This window comes from Apium graveolens, chromosome 1, assembly GCF_009905375.1.
Source record: "Apium graveolens cultivar Ventura chromosome 1, ASM990537v1, whole genome shotgun sequence".
Classification (NCBI taxonomy): domain Eukaryota; kingdom Viridiplantae; phylum Streptophyta; class Magnoliopsida; order Apiales; family Apiaceae; genus Apium; species Apium graveolens.
This window is the reverse complement of record NC_133647.1, coordinates 163,635,849-163,658,357: the sequence shown is the minus strand read 5'-3', so window position 1 is coordinate 163,658,357 and position 22,509 is coordinate 163,635,849. Positions and strand designations below refer to the sequence as shown.

General features: G+C 36.5%; 1 protein-coding gene and 1 pseudogene across 1 annotated transcript; one reads left to right on the top strand and one right to left on the bottom strand.

Moving 5' to 3' along the window:
- Window positions 1-331: 331 nt before the first annotated feature.
- LOC141709749 (protein NRT1/ PTR FAMILY 4.5-like) lies at window positions 332-1,576 on the bottom strand (annotated as a pseudogene).
- A 4,354-nt stretch (window positions 1,577-5,930) lies between these two features.
- Window positions 5,931-6,953, top strand: LOC141709733 (uncharacterized). Its single transcript, XM_074513019.1, has one exon. The coding sequence runs from the start codon at window positions 5,931-5,933 to the stop codon at window positions 6,951-6,953; it is 1,023 nt and encodes a 340-aa protein (XP_074369120.1).
- Window positions 6,954-22,509: the final 15,556 nt, after the last annotated feature.

The following is a 22,509-nucleotide window of genomic DNA, read 5'->3' as shown; positions in this document are numbered from 1 at the left end:
TACGTACATATATCCACCACCAACCAAACTTCATAATCCAAACAAACTACATAACTGCAAAAGCAAGTACTAGACATCCACCATCGATCATTTACATAGTTCATCCCAAACAGAAATACATCTGCTAAACCAGCTGAAGCTCTTCTAAAATTTAACAGCTGCTAAACCAGCTGAAGCTCTATATAAATTAAACATGAGTTGAGATGAAACCTCGGTAGCAGCAAATCTCATCTTTGCTTCATCTAGCTCTTTCTGTGATCCCCTGGACGATACCTAGATAGACTGCAACATAAGTTTTTTTTAAAAAAAAACATGAGCTTTACTAGACTATTCACAATGTAAACATATCAGCCATTCCAAATATTGCATATTGGAAACCTAACCAGAACACAGTCATAGGCAAAGGCTCTGCAGAATCAACCATGTTGTACTCGACAGCAACAAATTTGCGGTGTGTCTCTACTATTCCTCCCACAGCCATAGAAATGGCTGAGAGAACGAGTCCAACTCCTATTCTTTGGAGGTGTGTGACTCCAGTGGGAATCCCTGTGAACTTTCGGAGAATTGGAACACAGACACGATCATATATTGGGATCAATATAAACATAAACACTAGTGGAATGCCAGGGATTGAAGATCCAGGGACTTGAAAACCAAGAAGATTTCTGTCCATCGTATTACTCTGTTGAATGCTGAAAGTTTGGAGTTGAGCCAAACATGTATTTATGAAGATAGTGCTTAAAATTATCGAGTGCATCCGAATTAAAATTTTTGTTTCCTCGACTTGTGTCACAGTACACATTTTCTAGGGTCCCGGATTGTTAACAGTAGATGAATCTGTAGTCACAATAACTGTTGCGTGATCCAAGAACCTGCAATATAGAGAGATTAAATTTTCCGAACACTAAGAATCTCTACTAGCTAGCTAAAATGAATAAGAGTAGGCACCTGAATTGATTTGTTCTGTGAAGAGTCTCAGATTGTTTATCATGAACCTCGTGGAATCCTACTGCGTTTTCTGGCAGTGAAAGATTACGGTTTCTAATTACAGCCACAAATACCTAGTTTTAGAAAAAAGCATTTGAAGTCATGAATTAGCCCCATCAAAATGATGGACATCAAAGTATATCTATCTGCAATTACAATGACCATGCATACATCCTGTGTAATTGTACAAAATGGTGCACACCTGTATTATTCGACTGAGTGGGCTTCCTTTTGGGACATTGTTCCTGTAGAGTGATCTTCCCATGCACAGGAACAAGATTGCGATTGCTATTGCAAAAGTAGACACCCCAAATCCCCAGTTCCAGCCTTCATTTTCACTAATCTAGACCAAGAAAGTGACACCAAAGATAGCCCCACTAACAACAAAAAATAGGAACCAGTTAAAGAAACTAGAAAGGGTATTAGACTCTTCAGGGTCTGACTCATCAAACTGGTCTGCTCCCAAGGAAGGAAGCACCGCTTTTAGTCCACCAGCCCCAAATGCGACTAAATATTGGCCAGTGTATAGAATCGCAGCTTGGCTACTATCGGCAGCCTCACATTGATTTATTAGTAATATCTTAAGCATCTCAAATATTTGCAGAATTCTGAAGATCCAGTGTAGACTATATGTATACAATTGATTAGAGAACTCTTAGAATGTAACTTATCATACAATTATTGTATCATTCAACTCAAGATGTTCATATTTCTATGTTATGCAAACAGCTAGATCAAATATGAAGAATTCCAAAAAGATTATGATATAGGGGAGAGTCTACCTCTATGGAAAGGACAACAGCAATTGTTAAGATCTCCTCGGAACATGCAAGCTCATCTGAAGCTAAGATCATTTTTGAGAACATTGGTTCCTACATAAAGTTAAATATTCTGAGTACTAGAAATCATGAAATCAGTATAAATTATGTTTACTATATGGCTAGGTAGGTGGTTTTGCACTTGGATAACAGAGAGAAGTGCAGAAATTATACCAGGCATCTCATGTGTTTGTGCTCAGGAAGAAAGATAAAATTATTCAATTTTTTAAAAGAAAGATATACTGCAACATACTAATAGAATTTCAGCTATTTGGAAACCAGCTGGTGAAGTAAGTTTGGCATCATCATCAATTACAGAGGAAACAAGACTTGTTCTCTGAATCTCTGGAATCCCCTCTGTAGACAATTCATTGACGTAATACTCCTCTGTGTAGAGCCTAATATCGTATAGCTCAAATTAATATTATTCAACAAAGTCTTGCTCTCCAGCAAAATCAAAACAAAAACTTAATAAATTTATGAACAAGAACTCATGGAGTGATATTTGAGAAGAATGCCGAAGATGAATTATAATTAAATTCAACCATCCATTTTCAATAACAAAAATACCAAAGAGGTGGAACTTGGACATAATTGCAATAAAAAAACAACAGAGATATCCAGTGCCAGAGATAAGCTCAAAAAGTAGAAAGATAAAGACATGCATATACATATGAAAGCGTAATATCAAAATCATGAGTTATCGAGCTGTTAAAACCTAGAATGATCAATCAAAGCTGAAATTACATATAATAAACACCTACCGACTAGTATTTTATTCATTAAGTCTAGTTGGATGATATAAAGGGAGAAATTATTCAAGACTCGGCCTACACAGGTAACCCCTAATTCAAACCAGGAGAGATGCTATGGAAGATATTCACCCATCAATCTATGAAAATTATCAACTCATATCACGCCCTGTTTTTCAAGATCTAATTCACTTCAAACTGTGCACACAGTAGGCAGAATTTGGACACATTATCACACCTAAACCATTAAAATCTTCTTGATATTTAGAATAGATAATAATAATAGGCACAACTTCTAAAAATAAACTATTGTCAATAAAATGAGAACTTCTCAGTTCAGCACCTATAACATTTTCCAGGACGTACTCTTCCTGCCCTTCCAACTCTTTGCCTAGTTGACGCTTTTGATATTGGTGCTACTATCAAATTTTCAACATCTGTAATCTGCAAAGTTGTAATCAGAGTTATGTTAAAAATCAAAGACAATGCTGCATATTTAAATATAATTTCATATATGATATATCACAACCAGAAACAGGAGATTACTCTAAGCAAATTTGTAACCAAAAGAAACCTACTGCCCAAAATGCAATATACTATATTTGAACTCTTAATGGCCATGTAGCATCTTTTCGACACTGACACAAACTGAATTATTCTGCCTAGGAAAACTAAGAATATCTGAATACATGATTTTAAGATTATAATATGAATTAGTAAACAGACTAAACACAAATATATTTACAAACAACACAAACACAGATATATACAAGCACTTGTTATTACATGTAAATCCGTATTTTAACTACTCATACAACTACACATGCAACAACTACATATTTCAATGTCACATGCATACATACAACTACACAAAATGCAGCCCAAACATATATAAATAGATATGTAAAGAAGAATATACCTAACAAAGCAAGCTCCAAAATCCCAAAAAACACAGCAACAAACTCCAAGACCAAAATCCAACTTAATTAGCTCAGAGATTTAAGCTTTAATAAACCCTTAGCTACAAGATTTAGCTCCAAGAAACTCTACTCCTCACCTTAAACTTCAATGAACACACTTAACTCCTTAATCTTCGAATCTGTCACAAAAATTGAAACAGATGAGAAAAAAAACATTTGAAAGAAAGTCAGTAAGAAATTAAGAGATGAGTTGAAGAAATTGAGAGGTTTAATTGGAGATTCAAGGTATAATCGGAAAGGGGGGAAAGACAGTAAGCATATATTTGAGAGTTCTAGGTTTAGCAGTCGAGAGAGAAAGGGGGAATGACTGAATGAGTTTTTGTTTTTGTTTTTGTGGAGATTGTAATTTTTTGTTTTTGTTTTGATTTTGATTTATTTTTAATTTTATGTTATAATGTTATTAAAGTGAATGAGTGAATAGGCGGGATGCGAAAATATACTACGGGGGAAAAAAATTTGGCTAAGGGCGGGGAGCAAAAGGGAGAAGCAGCGGGCTCTAATTTTTTAAAATTGAGCTTAGACATCGGTTATTATGTCAACCGATGTTAAAAAAAAATTGGACATCGATTTATATGTTAACTGATGTGACGTAGTTTTTAAAAGAACAACTTAGACATCACTTTACTCAAAAGCTGATGTAAACATACCAAAAAGACATCACTTTTTTTATGTGATATAAAAAAGGCTTTTAACATCAGTTACTTTTCTGACTGATGTCTAATGTGCGATGTCTAATGCTGATTTTCTAGTAGTTTAAGGTTCAAAAGAGGGTAATATACCGCCTTTCTGAGCAATTACTTCTGCAAGTGCAGAATCAATATTAGTATTTTCATAATTTACAACCGCATAAGTTGAGAGGGCATCAAGAGCCCTTTCTTGCACATCCCTCCCGCAAGCCTTGTGTAAAACTAAGCAACATTGTCACACCTTGGCTGAACCAATAATTATTCAAATGTGTCAGATCCCTTAGAGCAAACCGCAAAAGAGAATATCAGAGTATTATTCCAACCAAATCATAATCTCATTTTGGCCCCGATTTTTAATTTTTGTATTCCTCCAGCTGATGAAAATATTCCTCTCTTCCATTGTTGTTTCAGCAAAAAGAGAACATACCCCTTTATATATATTGGTGGAAAGGGTATTCAACAGTTTACCTTAAATATATTCTTGAGATCAACAAAACTAGGATCATTATCAATAGCTCGGCTATTCAATGCACATAAGATCAATCATTTCTCTGAGGTTGAAAGAAATGTAGACAAAGCATCAGGACGATATCAGTTCATGAAACATCTAGACATATCAAATGTAGAAACATACTCAAATGCTATAATGTTACATACATGTTTCATAAATTGATATCATCTGATGCTATGTCTAGTTTGCCTTCAACCCCGGAGAACTTGTTGATCTTATATGCATTGAAATGTCCAATTATTGATAATGGTTCTAGTTTTATTGACCTCAATAATATTAAAGATAAACTATTAATTAATATTTCCACCAATATATTTAAATTGTCATGTTCTCTTTTTACTCAAACAACAATGGAAGAGATGCATGTTTTCACCATTTGGAGGTATTCAATAAATAAAGAGCAGGGCCTAATGAGATTATGATTTGGTTGAAATGGATCCTCTCAGATTCTCTTTTGCATTTTCTGTAAGGGATCCTACATATTTGAATAAATATTGGCGCATCTAAGGTGTGGCATTGTTTCTTAGTTTTACATATAGCTCACTTGAGGATGTGCAAGAAAGGGCTGTTGATGCCTTACAACTTTTGCAGTTGTGAATTATGAAAATGCTAGCAATTGCTTAGAAAGACGGCATATTACCCCGTTTGAACCTTACAAAATCTTGGAGGCCGAAGGGGCTTCAATGTAAAGCAGTTGTGGTAATTTAGGTTGATCTAGATATTTCATCACAGGGATATAAAGAATCAAGTATACGTAGCGCTCTTACAATCTACTTGTAGTTTTCTTTGAACTTTGTTCAAGGTGCCATTTAGAATTTCTCCAGTGCTTGTTTCCCTGAGAGTTGCATGGGGAGGTGGTGATTGCTTTGTTGGTTTTAATCTAAAACCATGCTTATTTATTTTATTTATTGCAAGATTTATTTCCTATTCTTAGTATATGATTTGGTCATATGGCCGGTAGAGTAAGTTTAGGAGATGATTGAATAAGCGATAGGCACTAGAGATAATTTAGGAATTAGTTTCCTGATTGTTAGCATATCACCTATCTACAGGTGTATTTAAATTCTGTATTTTGCTCTTTTCTAATCAAGGCATCCATTTAGAGTATTCTTGTTTATGCACTATCTTTCATATATCAGTTTTATATCATAGAGATCTCCTATAATCTGGTATCAGAGCACATGTCAAAGGGGACTATGGCAGAGAGAAGCAAAGTGAAGGATGGTATGATCGGGCTAAGCTACCCTATGTTAAACAGGGGAAACTATACGGTCTGGTCGATCAAAATGAAGGTGTATTTGCAAGCACAAGGAGTATGGCACGCTGTGGAGGCGGAGTCAACAATGCCCGACGAGGAAAAGACAGATAAGATGGCAATGGCAGCCATTTATCAGAGCATTCCGGAGGACATCTTGTTGTCTGTGGCAGAGAAAAAGACAGCAAACGAGACATGGGTAGCTGTCAAAACCACGTGTCTAGGTGCTGATAAAGTGAAAAAGGCGAGGGTACAAACTCTTAAGGCTGAGTTTGAATCCCTGAGTATGAAAGAGACAGAGGTAATCGAAGACTTCTGTATGAAACTCAATAGTTTGGTGACAAATATTCGAGCTTTAGGAGAAGAAATACAGGAGGCCTATATTATGAAGAAACTGCTGAGGGCAGTACCCGGAAAATTCCTTCAAATAGCCTCTACCATTGAACAATTTGGTGACTTGGAGACTATGACTGTCGAGGAAACGGTTGGACCTCTTAAAGCCCATGAAGAAAGACTCAGGGGTCAGAGTGATACTAGTGGGGGACAGTTACTTTTAACAGCAGAAGAATGGTCCAAGAAGGAAATAGACGAGACCAAGCTACTTCTCACGAGAGAGGAATGGTTGAAACGGAGTGGAAATGGTGGAACACAGGGCTCTACGAGTTCAAGGGGTCGAAATGGGAGAGATTTTACTCGAGGAACATGCGACAAGAGCAAAGTTCGCTGTTTCAGTTGTCTTGGGTACGGACACTATACTGCGGAATGTAAGAAAATAAAACGGGAAAGGGAGCAAAAGGAGGAGGCGAATTTGGCCAGAATGGATGATGAACCTGCTTTGCTAATGGCAGAAAAGGTATTTTTAGTGGACGAAGGAAAAGTGTCGCCCAGGTTGAATCAAGTTAACAAAGGAAAACAAGGTGATTCCAACGTTTGGTACCTTGACAACGGGGCAACAACCACATGACAGGCCAGTTGTCAAAGTTCAAACAGTTAGACCAAAGTGTTAAGGGACAGGTCAAATTTGGTGATGGATACACAGTGCGCATCGAAGGAAGGGGGACAATTCTAATGAAATGCAGAACCAGAGAAGAAAGACTTTTACAAAAGGTATACTACATTCCTGCTTTGTGTAGCAATATAATCAGTCTAGGATAATTGGCTGAAGAAGGGAACAGAGTTGTACTAAACGGAGAATATTTGTGGGTCTACGAAAGAGAAGGAAAGCTGATAATGAAGGTAAAACGTTCAACTAATTGCTTGTATAAAATTATTATATATAGTGAGAATGCAGATTGTTTATTATCCAAAACAAGCGAGAACTCCTGGCTTTGGCACGCCCGACTCGGGCATGTGAACTTCAAGGCTTTAACTTTGATGTCAACTGGAAGAATGGCATATGGTATACCTGAAATAAAAGCACAGAATGAGGTTTGCAGAGGGTGCTTAATGTCGAAACAGGAGAGAACTCCTTTCCCAGGACAGACAACTTACACTGCAAATGAGGCCTTGGAGATAGTTCATGGTGACTTGTGTGAGCCCATAACACCATCTACTACTGCTGGAAATAAGTATTTCTTCTTGTTGGTCGATGACTACACTAGAGTGATGTGGGTGTATTTTTTGAAAAGTAAAAATGAGGCACTTGAAGCTTTCAAGAATTTCAGGGCAAAAGTCGAAACTGGAGGTAAAAGAAGGATCAGAACCCTAAGAACGGACAGGGGGTGAGTTTAACTCAAAATTATTTGATGCATACTGTGATAAGGCAGGGATCTCTAGACAACTCACTGCTCCTTATTCACCACAACAGAATAGTGGGGTCGAAAGGAGGAACAGAACTGTTGTTGAAATGGCTCGAAGTTTTCTCAAGGACAAGAATATGCCATCCACATTCTGGGAAGAAGCTGTACGCCACTCGGTGTATATACTAAATCATCTACCTACTAGAGCGTTATCTGGTGTGACACCGTATGAAGCATGGGCCGAGAGGAAGCCGGATATAAGTCATGTTAGGGTGTTCGGTTGTTTGGCACATATGAAGCTACCAGCTAATCAAGTAACTAAGTTGAGTGACCGAAGCAAGATGATGATCAACCTTGGAAAGGAGCACAAGAAGAAGGCATACAGACTTTATGACCTCGAGAACAAAAGTGTGCATGTAAGCCGTGATGTAATAGTTTGAGGAGGAAAAAGGATGGCACAGTTGGGAGAAAATTGAGACTACTATTGGCGAGCATCAAGGTAGTTTTAGTGTATGTAACTTGCAAACTGAAGAAGACAGGGTTGAGACGGAGGGTTTTGACACACCACCACCATCTCGACAGTTGAACACTGGTGAGGCAGATTATTCGATGTCCACTCAGGGTACAACATCATCTGGGCATGGATCACAAATTACTCGAAACTCTATCTTGAGTTCAGATTCTGAAGCAAGTAGCGAGCTACCCAGAAAAACCAGACAGGTGTCGGAATTGTACGAGGAAACTGAAGAGATTGATCTGGACGAGGATGAGCTTATGCTAATGGGAACTGAGGAACCCACAAGCTATAGTAAAGCAGCAATAGAATATAGCTGGCAACAAGCAATGAAGAATGAGATTGATGCAGTCGAAAGAAATAATACAGTGGATGTTGACTGAGCTTCCTGCAGGACAAAAAGTGATTGGATTGAAATGGGTCTTTAAACTGAAAAAGGATACAAACGGAGAGGTGGTAAAACATAAGGCACGCATCGTTGTGAAAGGATATGTCCAACAGCAGGGGAGAGATTTTGACGAAATATTCGCGCCAGTGACGCATGGGAGATTCACCATTTTGATGTCAAATCTGCCTTCTTGAATGGGGAGATTCAAGAGGAAGTTTATGTTACTCAGCCTGAGGGTTTTGTAAAGAAGGGGAAGGCACATCTTGTCTATAAACTTGTGAAAGCACTGTATGGTTTGCGTCAAGCCCCTCGTGCTTGGTACACAAAATTGAGCAGATGTTTGGAAGAACTCGGTTTCCCTCGATGTCCATATGAGCATGCAGTGTATATGAAGAGAATTGGGGAGAATTTGTTGATAATTGGTGTGTACGTCGATGATCTACTTATGACAGGTACCAAAGTATCGATCATAGAGGAGTTTAAAGCACAAATGAACAAACGGTTTGATATGAGCAACCTGGGAAAGCTATCATACTATCTTAGGATTGAAGTGGAACAGGGACTTGGTTATGTCAAATTGAGGCAGACTGCATATGCCAAGATGGTGCTTGAGAAGGCTGGGATGTTGGAATGCAATCCTACCAAATATCCAATGGACCCAAAGGAGAGTTTGACAAAGGACGAAGGTGGGAAATTAGTGGACACAACTCAGTTCAAAAGTATCGTTGGAGGTTTACGTTATTTGGTTCATACAAGGCCAGATATAGCCTATTCTATGGGTATAATCAGCAGATTCATGGAGAAGCCAACCATTCAGCATCAACATGCCGCGAAACGAATACTTAGGTACATCAAAGGAACTTTGGGATATGGTTTGGTGTACACTAAGAATGGTAACAATAATATCCTAAGTGGGTACTCAGATAGTGATCTTGCCGGGCACGTAGACGATTGAAGAAGTATCGGGGGTATGGGATTCTACTTGAATGAAAGTTTAGTGATATGGGTTTCACAAAAACAGCGGTGCGTGGCATTATCTTTCTGCGAGGCTGAGTTCATGGCGGCAACTGCAGCCGCTTGCCAGGCTATTTGGTTGAGAAACTTGTTGGGACAAATCACAGGAAATGATGTCGGTCCAGTAGTGCTTTACATTGACAATAAATCTGCTATTGATTTGGCCAAAAATCCAGTTTTTCATGGACGCAGCAAGCACATAGATATTTGTTACCATTTCATCCGTGAGTGCGTGGAACGGGGGGAGATTGTGGTTAAGCACATAAGCACAGAACTCCAAAAGGCTGATATATTGACTAAGGCGCTGGCTACGATGAAGTTTGAAAGAATGAGGTTGCTGCTGGGTATTAAGAACCTAAATAAGTAAGTTTAGATTAAGGGGAGAATGTTGGTTTTATTCTAAAACCATGCTTATTTATTTTATTTATTGCAAGATTTATTTCCTGTTCTTAGTATATGATTTGGTCATATGGCCTGGTAGAGTAAGTTTAGGAGATGATTGAATAAGCGATAGGCACTGGAGATAATTTAGGAATTAGTTTCCTGATTGTTAGCATATCACCTATCTACAGGTGTATTTAAATTCTATATTTTGCTCTTTTCTAATCAAGGCATCCATTTAGAGTATTCTTGTTTATGCACTATCTTTCATATATCAGTCTTATATCATAGAGATCTCCTATATGCTTGAAGGTCACCTAAGCATCGGACCATTTAAGTTTCTTAAGAAAAACAAGCACGGTTGCGACTGTCAAGCAATGTTGCATGTTCCGCCTTGTTTATATTCTTTTATTGACAAGTCATAGAAACCTAGGATATTTGTGCATTTCATTCGCAGCCATGCGAACTTGCTGAACTTTTTAGTGGCCATAATATATTGACTAAGGTTTTCATCATGTTGTTGGTAAATATTCTTTAGTCATTTTCTAGAACTTGATATAGGTAAGTAAAGTTTTTCACCAAAGTTTTTGATTCTCTGCAGGATAACATGATCCTCAAACAGCAACTGTTCCAGCGAGTGGTGACAGCTGAAATTGCAGCCCAAAAAACAAATGTGGTGGTGACAGCTGAAAATCCAGCACCTGAAGAGCCATTGGAAGCTCAAACCAAGAGGATGGTTGATTGTTAGCATAAAGATAAAACTGTGAGCGTTAAAACTGTCGACTTGAATGTTGATGTACAACATGTGTTGCATAATTCTCTAGTAGATGTAGATAGAGTTAGACCAATTGATTCTCCAGCTGAAGGGACAAACAATAACTGGTGAGCTCTTTTAAAGGGAAAAGATATCTCAGAGTTAACTGCGAAGTACCGGGAAACCTTTTAGCACTTCACCATAAAATAAAAAACATAAAGTTGTGTGCAGTGAGGTGGCTGAGGTTGATTCTGAGATAATTGTTCAATACAGGGATGTATTTTCCTACTTGCACAGTCTGGGATTTAACTAAAGTTGGGTGTTGAAACCGCCTAAACTATATATATCCCTCTCATAACTCCTAAAATCATTTAAATTTGAGCGCTCTTGTTCATTTCATTTTCTCTCAAATTTTACTCTCTCCATCTTAGTCCAACAATATGCAGCCAATTCAATTTCTATATAATCTCAAGTAGGGGCTTGAGTTTTAGCGCTTTTAATTTGGTGGTGTTGTTCTCTTCTCATTTATTTAATATTTTTGAATTTGGGGATTACCATTTAGAATTGTTGACTTACAATTTTGCAGGTGATTTAAAGATTTATGTTGGGGCTTGGATTCAATGTTTTTGTACATGACTAATTCTTGTGCGAATATTTACCTTCCTTATGTTACCTTAAATTAGGCCTTGAATTTAGGGATTTCGTTTCAGTACTTTATAATATAACAACACTGATATATGTTAACCTCTCTAAATAGGTTGTACAAGAATTATTTTTTTGGAAATGATAAAATACTGGCTTGGGGAAACTAAAAATGTTGGAAACACTTGACACTAAACAAGTTCTATATTAAATATTAACAACTTTTATTGAAGTCCTAAATTTTTATGGATTGTAATGTGACAGTTGTATGTACTATTATTTTTATTGGAATTAATGGTTATATGGTTAGATTTGATTAATTAAGAAATTTAGAAACTTTTGTATATTTCATTTTGCGTTGTTTGTGAGTTGTGATTATAAATGGGGTCGGATATTTAGAGAGGTGTTGATATCTAACATATCACCCATATCATATTAACAATTCTCATTATTAGTAAGGTCTCATCAGGTTTTCTGGTGAAAAAATTACGACCTAATTTAGGATGGTTTCTTGTCAAAATTTCGATAATTTATTGTCACCAAATTTTAAAATGTATTTTCCATTAACAGTTGTTGTTAGAGTTATCAACCAAATATTTTTTTGGCAAGGTGATGCTTTTTGATTACTTTGTAAGATGTTAGTAGTTTTTTACTATTCGGTTACTAAACTTAGCTACAGACACTAAATCAGTCAGTAAGGTACTAACCAACACTGTTTCCTTCGACAGTCGAGTTCGGCGGGTATTCGGTTAGTAATCTCTTTCACCAATGAATTTTCTTAACTTATCAACAGAATATGTCGTTGGCAATAATGAAATTTCTTGTACAGCCAAAGAGATTTCTTCACAATCAGCTGCAGTATTCATATGATCCAATCGCTTCCTACATTATTTCTCCTCTCGATTTTCATTAAAAAGCTAAGTAAACAGAAGGCCATAAAAAATATGGAAAATTCCGATATCCGTCCAAAAAATTTATATTCTTATCCGAGAAAAAGCGGATATTATCCGAAATCGAAAAAAGAGAATATTATCCATATCCGAATCCGAGATATTCGAATCCAAAATTAAATACATATATAATATTTTAATTATAAAAATATATACTTATATATATATTTTAAATTTAATAAATTAGCTTATAGTGTGTTTATATGCATTGAATAATACTCTCATACAAATTTTAAATAATTGTACAAATACTATATACATATACAAAAATATCAGTTGAGTTTAACCGTAAAAAAATATTCTAAAATCATTGTCAATACAGTAGGCCCATAAGAAAATTCAAACAATTATATATTCGTCCAAAATACCCCCAATCGTATTTGAGAAAACATGAATATTATTTGTATCCAAAATAAAGCAAATATTATTTTTATCTAAATCCGACAATCACGGATACATATATGGATATGTCGGATACCAATACAGATTTAATTCAATCTGTATCCGTACTATCTGTTGACAACCCTAAGTTGACAGATGATTCAATGTCAACACATCTCAGTGTTCCATATTCTTATATTTTATTTTCTAACAGTGGAAAATCGGGTGTTTGGAAGCTCATGTTATCCTGCCAATTAAAATCAAATTTGTTATGACTTATATATTATTGGCGCGTTAACTTTTAAGACTTCAAATTTTATTCACACCCACTTGATAATGGTTTCTAAAGCCAAACACAATGAAACAAACCCATTTATTCTATGTATATTAAAGGATCGGGTTTGGATAAAACCAAAATGAGAGATATTCAATTTTTAGAATTGGAAATGAAAAATGCGGCAAAAACTGGTAGTTGAATTTAATTTTGGTCATAAAACCGCATTTCAAAAAAAATTACAAAACAAATGCATTGATTTAATTTTTAGAATCAAGATCTGCTGCGGTGGTCGGTGATCGGAGAAATCACCGCAATAGCATTAATTTGTACTTAAGAAACGACTAAGATTTCTAGGTTTTATGTTTGCCTTCTCAGAGCTCTTAAACACGTGCCCTCACAATGTGCCTACGTACCTCCTTTTATAGAGGTTCAAGCCAGATGTAGTTCTTGGGGAACAAAAAACCTAGATGGACTTGGCTTTTCATTACGTGGCCCAATGGGAGTTGTCGAACCAACTTCCTATTATAACTCGAATACTGATTTACTTTAGGAGTTCCCGACGATGCGTCCTAGTCACAAAGGTCCAAGGCTCGTTATGACTTTGGGACTTTACGGACAAGAAAACTCCCCGGCCGAAGAATATCCATATCCGCTACCGCTACTTCCGTCGATCGTAAACACTGGTATAGCCATGACTTACCGCAAATACCTAAGTGCATCCTTGCCCCTCGATGAGGATAACCCACCAGACTACAGGACAAGTAATCCCAAGCGTAAAAGTGTAAAGTGCGAGATAACCCCAGAGTCTCATGTCGAGGACAATCCGCCGAATACGGAGACAGGGCTCCCAAAGCACACACTAGATGTTTACAACCGTTCCCATATGAGGATAACCCGCAAGATTACAGAATGACACCTTCGACATATTTTCCGGGATAAAGGGCTCCCGGAGGGCCCTTTCCTTCACGGGAGCCTTCCCGAGTTCTCATCAATGCCTAGGGTGCACCCTAAGCATGGAGAGGCCCTTTGGGGACTCCTTTCCTTGTACGATTCTTATGCTTTGTTCACTTTCTAATTTAGTTGTGGGAGCAACCTCCTTGCTCATTCATCCTTGTCATCTCACTAGTATTGCGGAGCAGACACCCGTGCGACCATATAGCAATAGGCGTTCCTTATAAGGATCCGGGGACATTTCCCCGAAATTCAGGTCATCCTTCAATTATTAATTTATTCACTCTTTCTCCCTTGTCTAGAGATCATACTTGTTCTTTGTCGTTGCCTTCTACTATAACGATCGTTGTGGTACCGTTGTCAGTTGCAGTCATCGCACACTTCCTCCACCCCATTCGTCGTAATCCTCCGTCATAATGGTAATCGTAAACCTCCGCATATAACTTTACCAATCGTCATCGTAACTTCTCCTCATCAATAATCGTCGTAAGCGACTCCCATACAAGGAGTGCCCTAGTCGTAAGCGTCATCCGTAAAAGGGAGCATCCTAGTTGTAAATATTTTCCGTAAAGGGAGGGCCCTAGGCTCTGGAGCTCGTCCGTCCTATTTCGCGGAGTGATCCGACCTATTTTCTAAAACACCAATTAAATACCCATGACAATTTTGTTGTATAATAACTACCCCCCGATTTTCTAGTTTATTAAAAATAAAGTGGAAAAACTTTTTCTACTTCCTACGTCCTTCCGTGATTTTTATCATCCATAATATCCTCACTTCATCTTTTGCTAATAAACTCATTTCCGCACGCGAGAATTCATTTTTTCATAAAGGAATATTTTAGTTGATAATCTTCATCGTAAAAATCTTCTTCCGAGTCCTCGTGTCAAGTGCTTTCGCAAATTCTCTTAAAATATTCCACAAAGATCCTCCGTAGATGTTATCCGCAAATATTCTCCTCCTTCCGAGCCCATTCAGGGAGCCCCCATACCCCGAAAGTCTATTCTAGGGGTTCAAATTTCAATGATTCTAAACTTTTATTTCTTTTAATACATCTTGCTCCTTCATTTCTTTCTTAACTCCCATCTTCCAAAATACCCAATATAAAGGGCATAAACCCCTTTCCTCTAAAAATCTCAAGAATCTTGGATTAACTTGTTCTTGGCTACACCTTTGTTTTAACTTCAACCCACTCATCCTCCATCTTTCAAGGTACTTTTTCATGTCTCTCTTTTAAATTCCTTTCATGTATGCTACTAGATAAAAGAAATTTGAGCTTCTTGAACTTCCATGTTTATGCCATGTTTTGTGTGCCTATGTATAAGTTGTATACATAGCTTGTTGATTTTTGTAGATGCACCTATTTGATTTCCAATTATGTTAGTAGCTTGAATCTTAAAATTTAGGTACATAAAAATTTGTAGCCACACACGGGGGCGCGCTCGAGGCATGTCATTGGGGCTCCCGGGTCGCGACCCCGCTTTCCCCATACGGGGCGCGCCGGAGATGCGTCACAGCCACGACCTTCGCACTAGGCGGGGCACGCCCGAAGCCTTGAAGCTCCAGGGTTGCGGCCTTTGATTTTTTTTTTAAAACAGGTCGCGCCCGAAGCTTTTAATGTCGCTAGGGTCGCCGCCTTCGCGGAGTGCATGGCGCGCCCGAGGATTTGCAGCTTTCAGGTTGCGGCCCTTCGCGTAATACGGGGGGCGCCCAAGGCACCTTAGAACTTCTAGTTTACGTCTTTTGTCCTTTTCATTGTGGCGTGTCTTAGCTCCTCCAAAATATACTTTTATTTTTATTGGTGTTGTGACGCGTCCTAACATTTTTTCTTGTTCTTATTGCAGCTGGATTACGATTCGCATACGTATTTCCATCCATTCACAGATTTTAACCGCAAGATGGGGCTTTTCGCCACTTCACTTTGGTCACCGACTCCTTTTTCAGCTTCTTCCTTGTTTCATTGTGCCGAGACTTTGGTAGACGGGATTCGACGAGGAGAGATTTCTATGGCTATTAAGCATGAGGCGTCTACTTCCACTACGCCAAAGATGACCTATCGCAATGGTTTAATGATGCGTGTTACAAAATTATGTTACCTTAGATATGCTCATCTTAGCCTACTGCAACGTTGTATTTTTCATGTTACTATAGCCTTTATAACACGTTACTATAGTTTCAAAATGTTACATACGAGTAACATGTGGAAACTGTGATCTCATTTTAGGGCTTTGTATTTCTCATTTCTAGTATGTAATTATTTCTTTTATCACTTATATTTAAGACTGTCATGTGTTATATTGTGATCTATCCTTGTAGTAGCAATACCAGTTATGATTTTTGATCCAAGTTTATTTCAATTTAGTGCAAGTTTGTTTGTTTTACTGAAATAATTAGTTTTTATTATGTTTCTGTGTGTTATCTATGTTCATAATTAAGCCGTTTAATTGAAACCCAGTTGTTGTTTTATGCATAGGAATTATGGCTTAATCTGAAGCTACGCATGTTGTTCCGAGTAGCGAGTTGTTGGAATGGCCTAAAAAGGATAAGCACATGTTCTCAAATGTTGTTCTCGTGTTGGTGACCTTGTTCGCACTATCAAGTATGTGGTTTATTATTTAATTGGAAGAAAGTATGTCCAATATGTGCTAGTTGTGACGAATTTATTTCTAAATGGTGTTTTATTTGATGTTTACAGGTTTTATACTGAAGGTTTTGGGATGAAGCTTTTGAGGAAGACGGATATTCCGGAAATTAAGAATGCAATTGCCTTTCTCGAGTTTGGTCCTGAGCAATCTCAGTTTGTTGTGGAACTAACTTACAATATGTTTAAACCCTATTATGTTACATAGACTTTAATCTTTTTACTCTATTTTGTTTTGTTACTTAGATGTGATAATTCTCGGTATTTTGTTGGTATTGTTATTTAGCTATGATGATAAATGATACTCTGTATAAGTGACTAGGTAGATTTAACTCCCCTCCTACCCCCAAGAAATACATGTACCTTACGGTCATCTAATGTAATTGATAAAATGTAAGATGTGAGTAGCTTGTGAGTGTCTTTTTTGGGGAAAATTGGTTGATGTATTGTTTAATTTAAATTGCGGTGTTTGGTTGTTTGTTCAGTTTTAAAAGATTGTGATTTGTACACAATTAAAATTTACAAAATTAAAATGTACAACCAAGTTATTTTATGTGTTCATGCATTTTGCAGTCCTATCTATTTTCTGTTGAAGTAATCACCATTATTGAGAATGTACCAAGTAAACTAAAAGATCTATTAAGTTTGAAAGGTAATCACTGCTAGTTAATGTAATTTTCTTATATTGCTCCCTCCTTAACCTGGCAAGGTGTCTTCTGCTGCTAGTTTCTAGAATGATAGTGTTCTGATATATACAATTGGTGATGTTGAGCAGAGTCTCGTTATGAGTGACGTATGGTTGCCCAATTGTGTACCCTGTTGTATGAACTAGGTTGTTTATAAATATAAATCAAGTTTTAAATTTTAGATTGATTGTGATGATTTGTATAGGTTGGAAATAAAGTCTTTTTCAGGATCAAATGGAGTACCCAATTGAAAAAACTTATGAGTGATTATTGTGACTGTCAATCAGTTGACATAAATTCAATTTCCTTTCTGTTTGATGATTGTCCTCTCCGAGAAAAGTAGACTCCCCACGATGTAGCCCTTGGTTTCACTATAGTCTCTTACATATTTACTTGGTCTCCGGCTTAACTCTGTGTACAATCCCTTTTTCTACTGCTAATATACATTATGTGTTGTGTTTTCTCAGTTGGAAATGGAAAATGGAGATGAAATTGATGCTATGTTGCACCAGACTGGTGGGACACCTTTTTGAATTTGAGTTTCAAGTTAGCAGACTTCATGTTAGTTTGTGCAAGGCTACTGTAAAGTGTGATCATTTTCTAACCAAATAAGAGGAGGTTGATATTTTAACATTTTCTCGCTTTTCAGATGTTTGTTGAGGAAGTGATGGAGTTGGCTGAGTTGGATGTGCTGAGAATTGCATGACGTATTCATAATTTCAAAAAATGAAGCACAGGTTTATCAGCTGGTATTCCTAATACTTAACACCCATCCAAACCATGTAAATTTAAAGTCGCACACGTACAACATTTGGCAAAATGATAGGTAACAAGTTGTTTGTGAGTAATGATATATATACGCAGCGGAGATGCTCAATTAGATGTTTTTAGCTTATATATCTTGTTTAATAGTTTTTCTAATTTTGGATATAAAATTATTGTGTAATTTCTTTGTATAAAGAGGATAATGGAAAGAGTTATGTTACTTAAATTTGCAAGTTTTGCATTAGTTGTTGGTACATAGGATAGTTTACTTAGAGAACTTTTGAGGATGCCGTTTTATGTTGAATTATGTGGATTTTTAAATTCTTTTACAGTTAGGAAGGAAGGTAAAGAAAGCAACTGTAGCCCCGACTGTCATTCCTGACTCAGATTACCTGGAAACCAGTTGTTTTACTTGGTCTATGTTAAATGTATTGGATTTTTTTACCATTTATATGGCTAAATAAGAGTTCATGTGATTCTTTTTACTTCATTATATGATAGCAAATAATGGATAGAGCTAGGCAGTTGTTCTTAATTCTTAATTCTACTTTCAGCTCGAATATATGTCAAATTTAAGTCTACTAAAGTTCAGACTGACATTCAATCTCTCTTTATATTGGTTATTCTAAAAGTTATAGTTTTCATAATAAAGTTCATATGTTTATTTATCGTACTCTAGACTATAGACTATGTACTTGTTTTTTGGATTATGTGGAGTTGATGGTGAAATGTGTGAAAACTGAGGGGTCTGTGAAAACCTATTTGAAGTTTGGTGGTTTGAATTGTTTATTTGTTGACTTGTTTGAAAAACAGGTTTATGGCATGTTCAATTTACAAATAAATCTTGTCAATTTTTTTTGAGAAATATATTACATTATGTACTTCAATGTTACAAACAAACTAGTATAATATAATACAAATCATTATAAAACTGTTACAGTAGGGGGGGAAATGTTACAATGATTTTTCGGCCCACGGGTAGGCCCATATGTGGAGCCCATTTTTTTTGCAAATTCTAAGTATAAAAGTAAAATACATATTTGATACTATAGACATAGTTTGATGTTACATTTGACTGCTGTTGTAACAAAAATGTCAATGTTACACCAGGGAAAAAGAGATGTTACCTTAGGGGCCAAAGGTTACTCGAGAAAAAATAACTTAATTTTTATGTTACCTTAGGTCTTTTGGATGACTATGATAACATTTCTTTGGCATGTTGTAAAAAAAATTTCATGTTGCTATAGGCCATTTATGGCATAGTGTTCCGATATTTTTTTCCTGGACCCCATGCTCTGAGTCATCGTTCAATCTTGGAACATTGGTCTGAAGATGAAATTTCAGATTTAGAGGCAAATAGTAAAAGGAAAAGCAAGACCGTGATTTCTGATGAGGAGAGTAAATCTCATGTGTACGGGCCTACTACTCATGATATGTTTAGAGAGGAGGCGGAATTCTTATTTACATCAACTATCGAGTTCAGTGTCATTCCTCATAAGTCTTATATATCTTATCTTCATCGGGGGGTAAAGGAGTGTGAACTGGACTTGGATTGGAGGAGTGATTGGGAGAAGAAGCTTACTCTGAAGGAGATGGATAATCTTCGAAAAATTCATGATAGATTGGCTTGTGTTGGTATGGCATCCACCCTGACGTAGATTTCGAGTATAGGAAGAGAGGTGATGTGGAGAGTACGACGAGCATTCCTCCTCCTTTAGGTATGTTCTGGGCGCCCCCTATCCTAGGTAATATACCTTCGGGGGTGCCATCAGCTGTAGTGGTAGTAGTTTTCAATTTTTGGCTTAGTATATTTTTCATATCTTGGATATCAATTCTTACATGCACTCCTTTACTTGCACATATATCTTTGTAATTTATCCCTTTACGTCTTATATGCACGTGTTCCCGTCTCTTTGCATCTTTCTCTATGTCATGCTTCATCTATGTGAATCTTACTAAGCTATTTTATGTTTAACTTTTAGGTATGGCTCCTAAGATACCGAGGTATTTCAGACCTGACTTGACTTCTGAGAGAATAGTTCCTATAGTTCTTGAAGGGAACGTTACTGAGCCTCCTTCAAGGCACGGGGCGCGCTCTAGTCCACCTCCCACGAAGATCGTTCATGCACTTCCAGTCCCTTCGTCGAAGCGTGTCAAAGCAGGCTCGAGAGTTGGTACTTCGAAGAAGATGAAGGCTTCTTCTTCTCTTTCCCATTTTTTAAGAAAAATTGTTCGGATCCTGAATAATCAAGATTGGACCCAATTATTTCAATAATATTATCTTTTTTCATTATTTTACATCATATATTATATATTTAGACGTATCCAACTTGAAAGAATATGTTCAATATTAAAGAAAAAATAATTAAATGCTACATTATGATAAACATAAATTGTTTAATAGTTGTACATTTAATAAACACTATTATTTTATATATAATAATATATTTACTTTTTTATTGTAAGGAATATATTTACTTCTTAATAAGCCTATTAAGCATTAGCTTAAAAGATATATTAAATAATTTTGTGTTAAAATTTTTAGTGAAAACAAAATTTAAACTATAAAATTCAAAATTTTAAACAATGTTTTTAAGGTTCAGTTCTGTCCTAAAATCAAACATGATAATTGATTCTGTCATTGGTCCTTGTTGCATAATTTTATGAAATCCAATTTTCCTATCAGGTTCGGTTCTGTACCTTCATAGAGCCTTTAGATATCTTATTAGTAATGGAGTCTCCGGTGATTAAGAAAGTAAAGATTATTGGAGACAATCATGATGGAACCTAGCAGTTTTCCTGATGAACTAATACATAAAAATCTTCTCATTTTTGCAAGCAGAAGTAGGTGTTCAAACAGTGTTCTCTCTGTTCAAACAATGTTCTCTCCAATGTTTTTACTTAAAGAAACCATGAATTCTTTTTCTAGAATTCTATAATATGTACATTTTCAACACAGTATTTCTTATACATTTTCTTGAATAGGTAAGCAATCTAGCACAATGTACCATACTTTGAACTTAATGTTAGAATTTCCAACTCTCCCCCATCCTAATAAGTATTACAGCTAGCTATATGCATCAGAAGTCTACATCCAGAAAACATATGTAACAAGAAAAGAATAAACATTAATTTGGAATTGAAATTGTCAAGTCAAGGCCGAGGAAAATGGTAGGCAGCATGTACACCTTAATATATATATGCTTGAGACTTAAGTATATAGATGTACACGCTGTGTAATTAATCAAGTTATGTAAATAGTTGGCTGGATGAGTTGCTGTTGAGGTACACAGCTGCTCAGTATAAATAATGGTCATCCTTTATAGGATAGGTAGTAAAAGTCTTAATATGTAATAAATTTACTCATGTAAGCCATATATAATCACACCTCGGATGTAGCCTATTAATAGAGGGCTGGTAGTTTGTAGGGCTGGTAGTTTGTAGTTTATTATTGAAGTGTAAAATAGAGTGATTATAAATAGAGAGCAAAAGCTCCTTTATGTGATAAAAGAAAAGTTGTGTACTAGATTACAAAATATGATGTAGCTTATATTTGGGAAATAAAAAGTTTGTTGTGTGCTTTACTTATATATATATAGTTTTCTAAATGTGTAATTTATTATCAAAATAATATTAAACATGTACCTTGTCTTTCGAGTTCGAGAAATAGAAAATACCATACACGTTTCTAACAACTGATATCCAAGCCAATGCTACGTTCGTGAAAAATGGCAAATATGGTGCAACCTTGCATTCCAAAATTGACGTCCACAAATTACGAGAATTGGAGTATCCAAATGAAGGTGTTACTCTGTTCTTACGATGATTGAAAAATTGTCAAAAATGGGTTCAACAAGCCCGCTGATACAGCCGCTGAAGTAGCATTTCCAAATGTCGAGAAGACGGTGTTAGGAGATCCGGAAAAAAGATAAAAAGTGTTGTATATAATTATTCAGGGCGTTGATAAATCAACCTTTGTAAAAATATTTGAAGCAAAAACGATAAAGGAAGCATGGGAGATTTTGCAAAAATCATTCTAGGGAGTTGAAAAAGTTAAAAAAATGTGGCTCCAAGTGCTACACAGAGAGTTCGGAAATTTAAAGATGAAGACTTCTGAAAATATTGGTGAATTTGTTACGCGCTTGAAAGCCGTGAAAAATGAGATGAAAAGAAATGGTAAAAGTCTCGACGATGTTCGGGTCATGGAAAAACTACTCCTTTCGCTGACTAGAAAATATGATTATGTTGTTTCTTCTATCAAGGAGTCAAAGGACTTGTCCACAGTTTCCATTGACGAGCTCGTAGGTTCACTTCAAGCTCACGAGCAGCGAATGCACCAGTATGATGATGCAAACCATCTGGAGAAGACGTTGCAAAGTAAAGTATCCATTGGCGACAATTCTGGTAGTAGTAATTTTGTACGTGGAAGAGGTGGCTTCA

What these genes read in the sequence shown, in the direction of transcription:
- LOC141709733 (XM_074513019.1), top strand. Translation starts at nt 5,931, where the DNA reads ATGGCAGAGAGAAGCAAAGTGAAGGATGGTATGATCGGGCTAAGCTAC.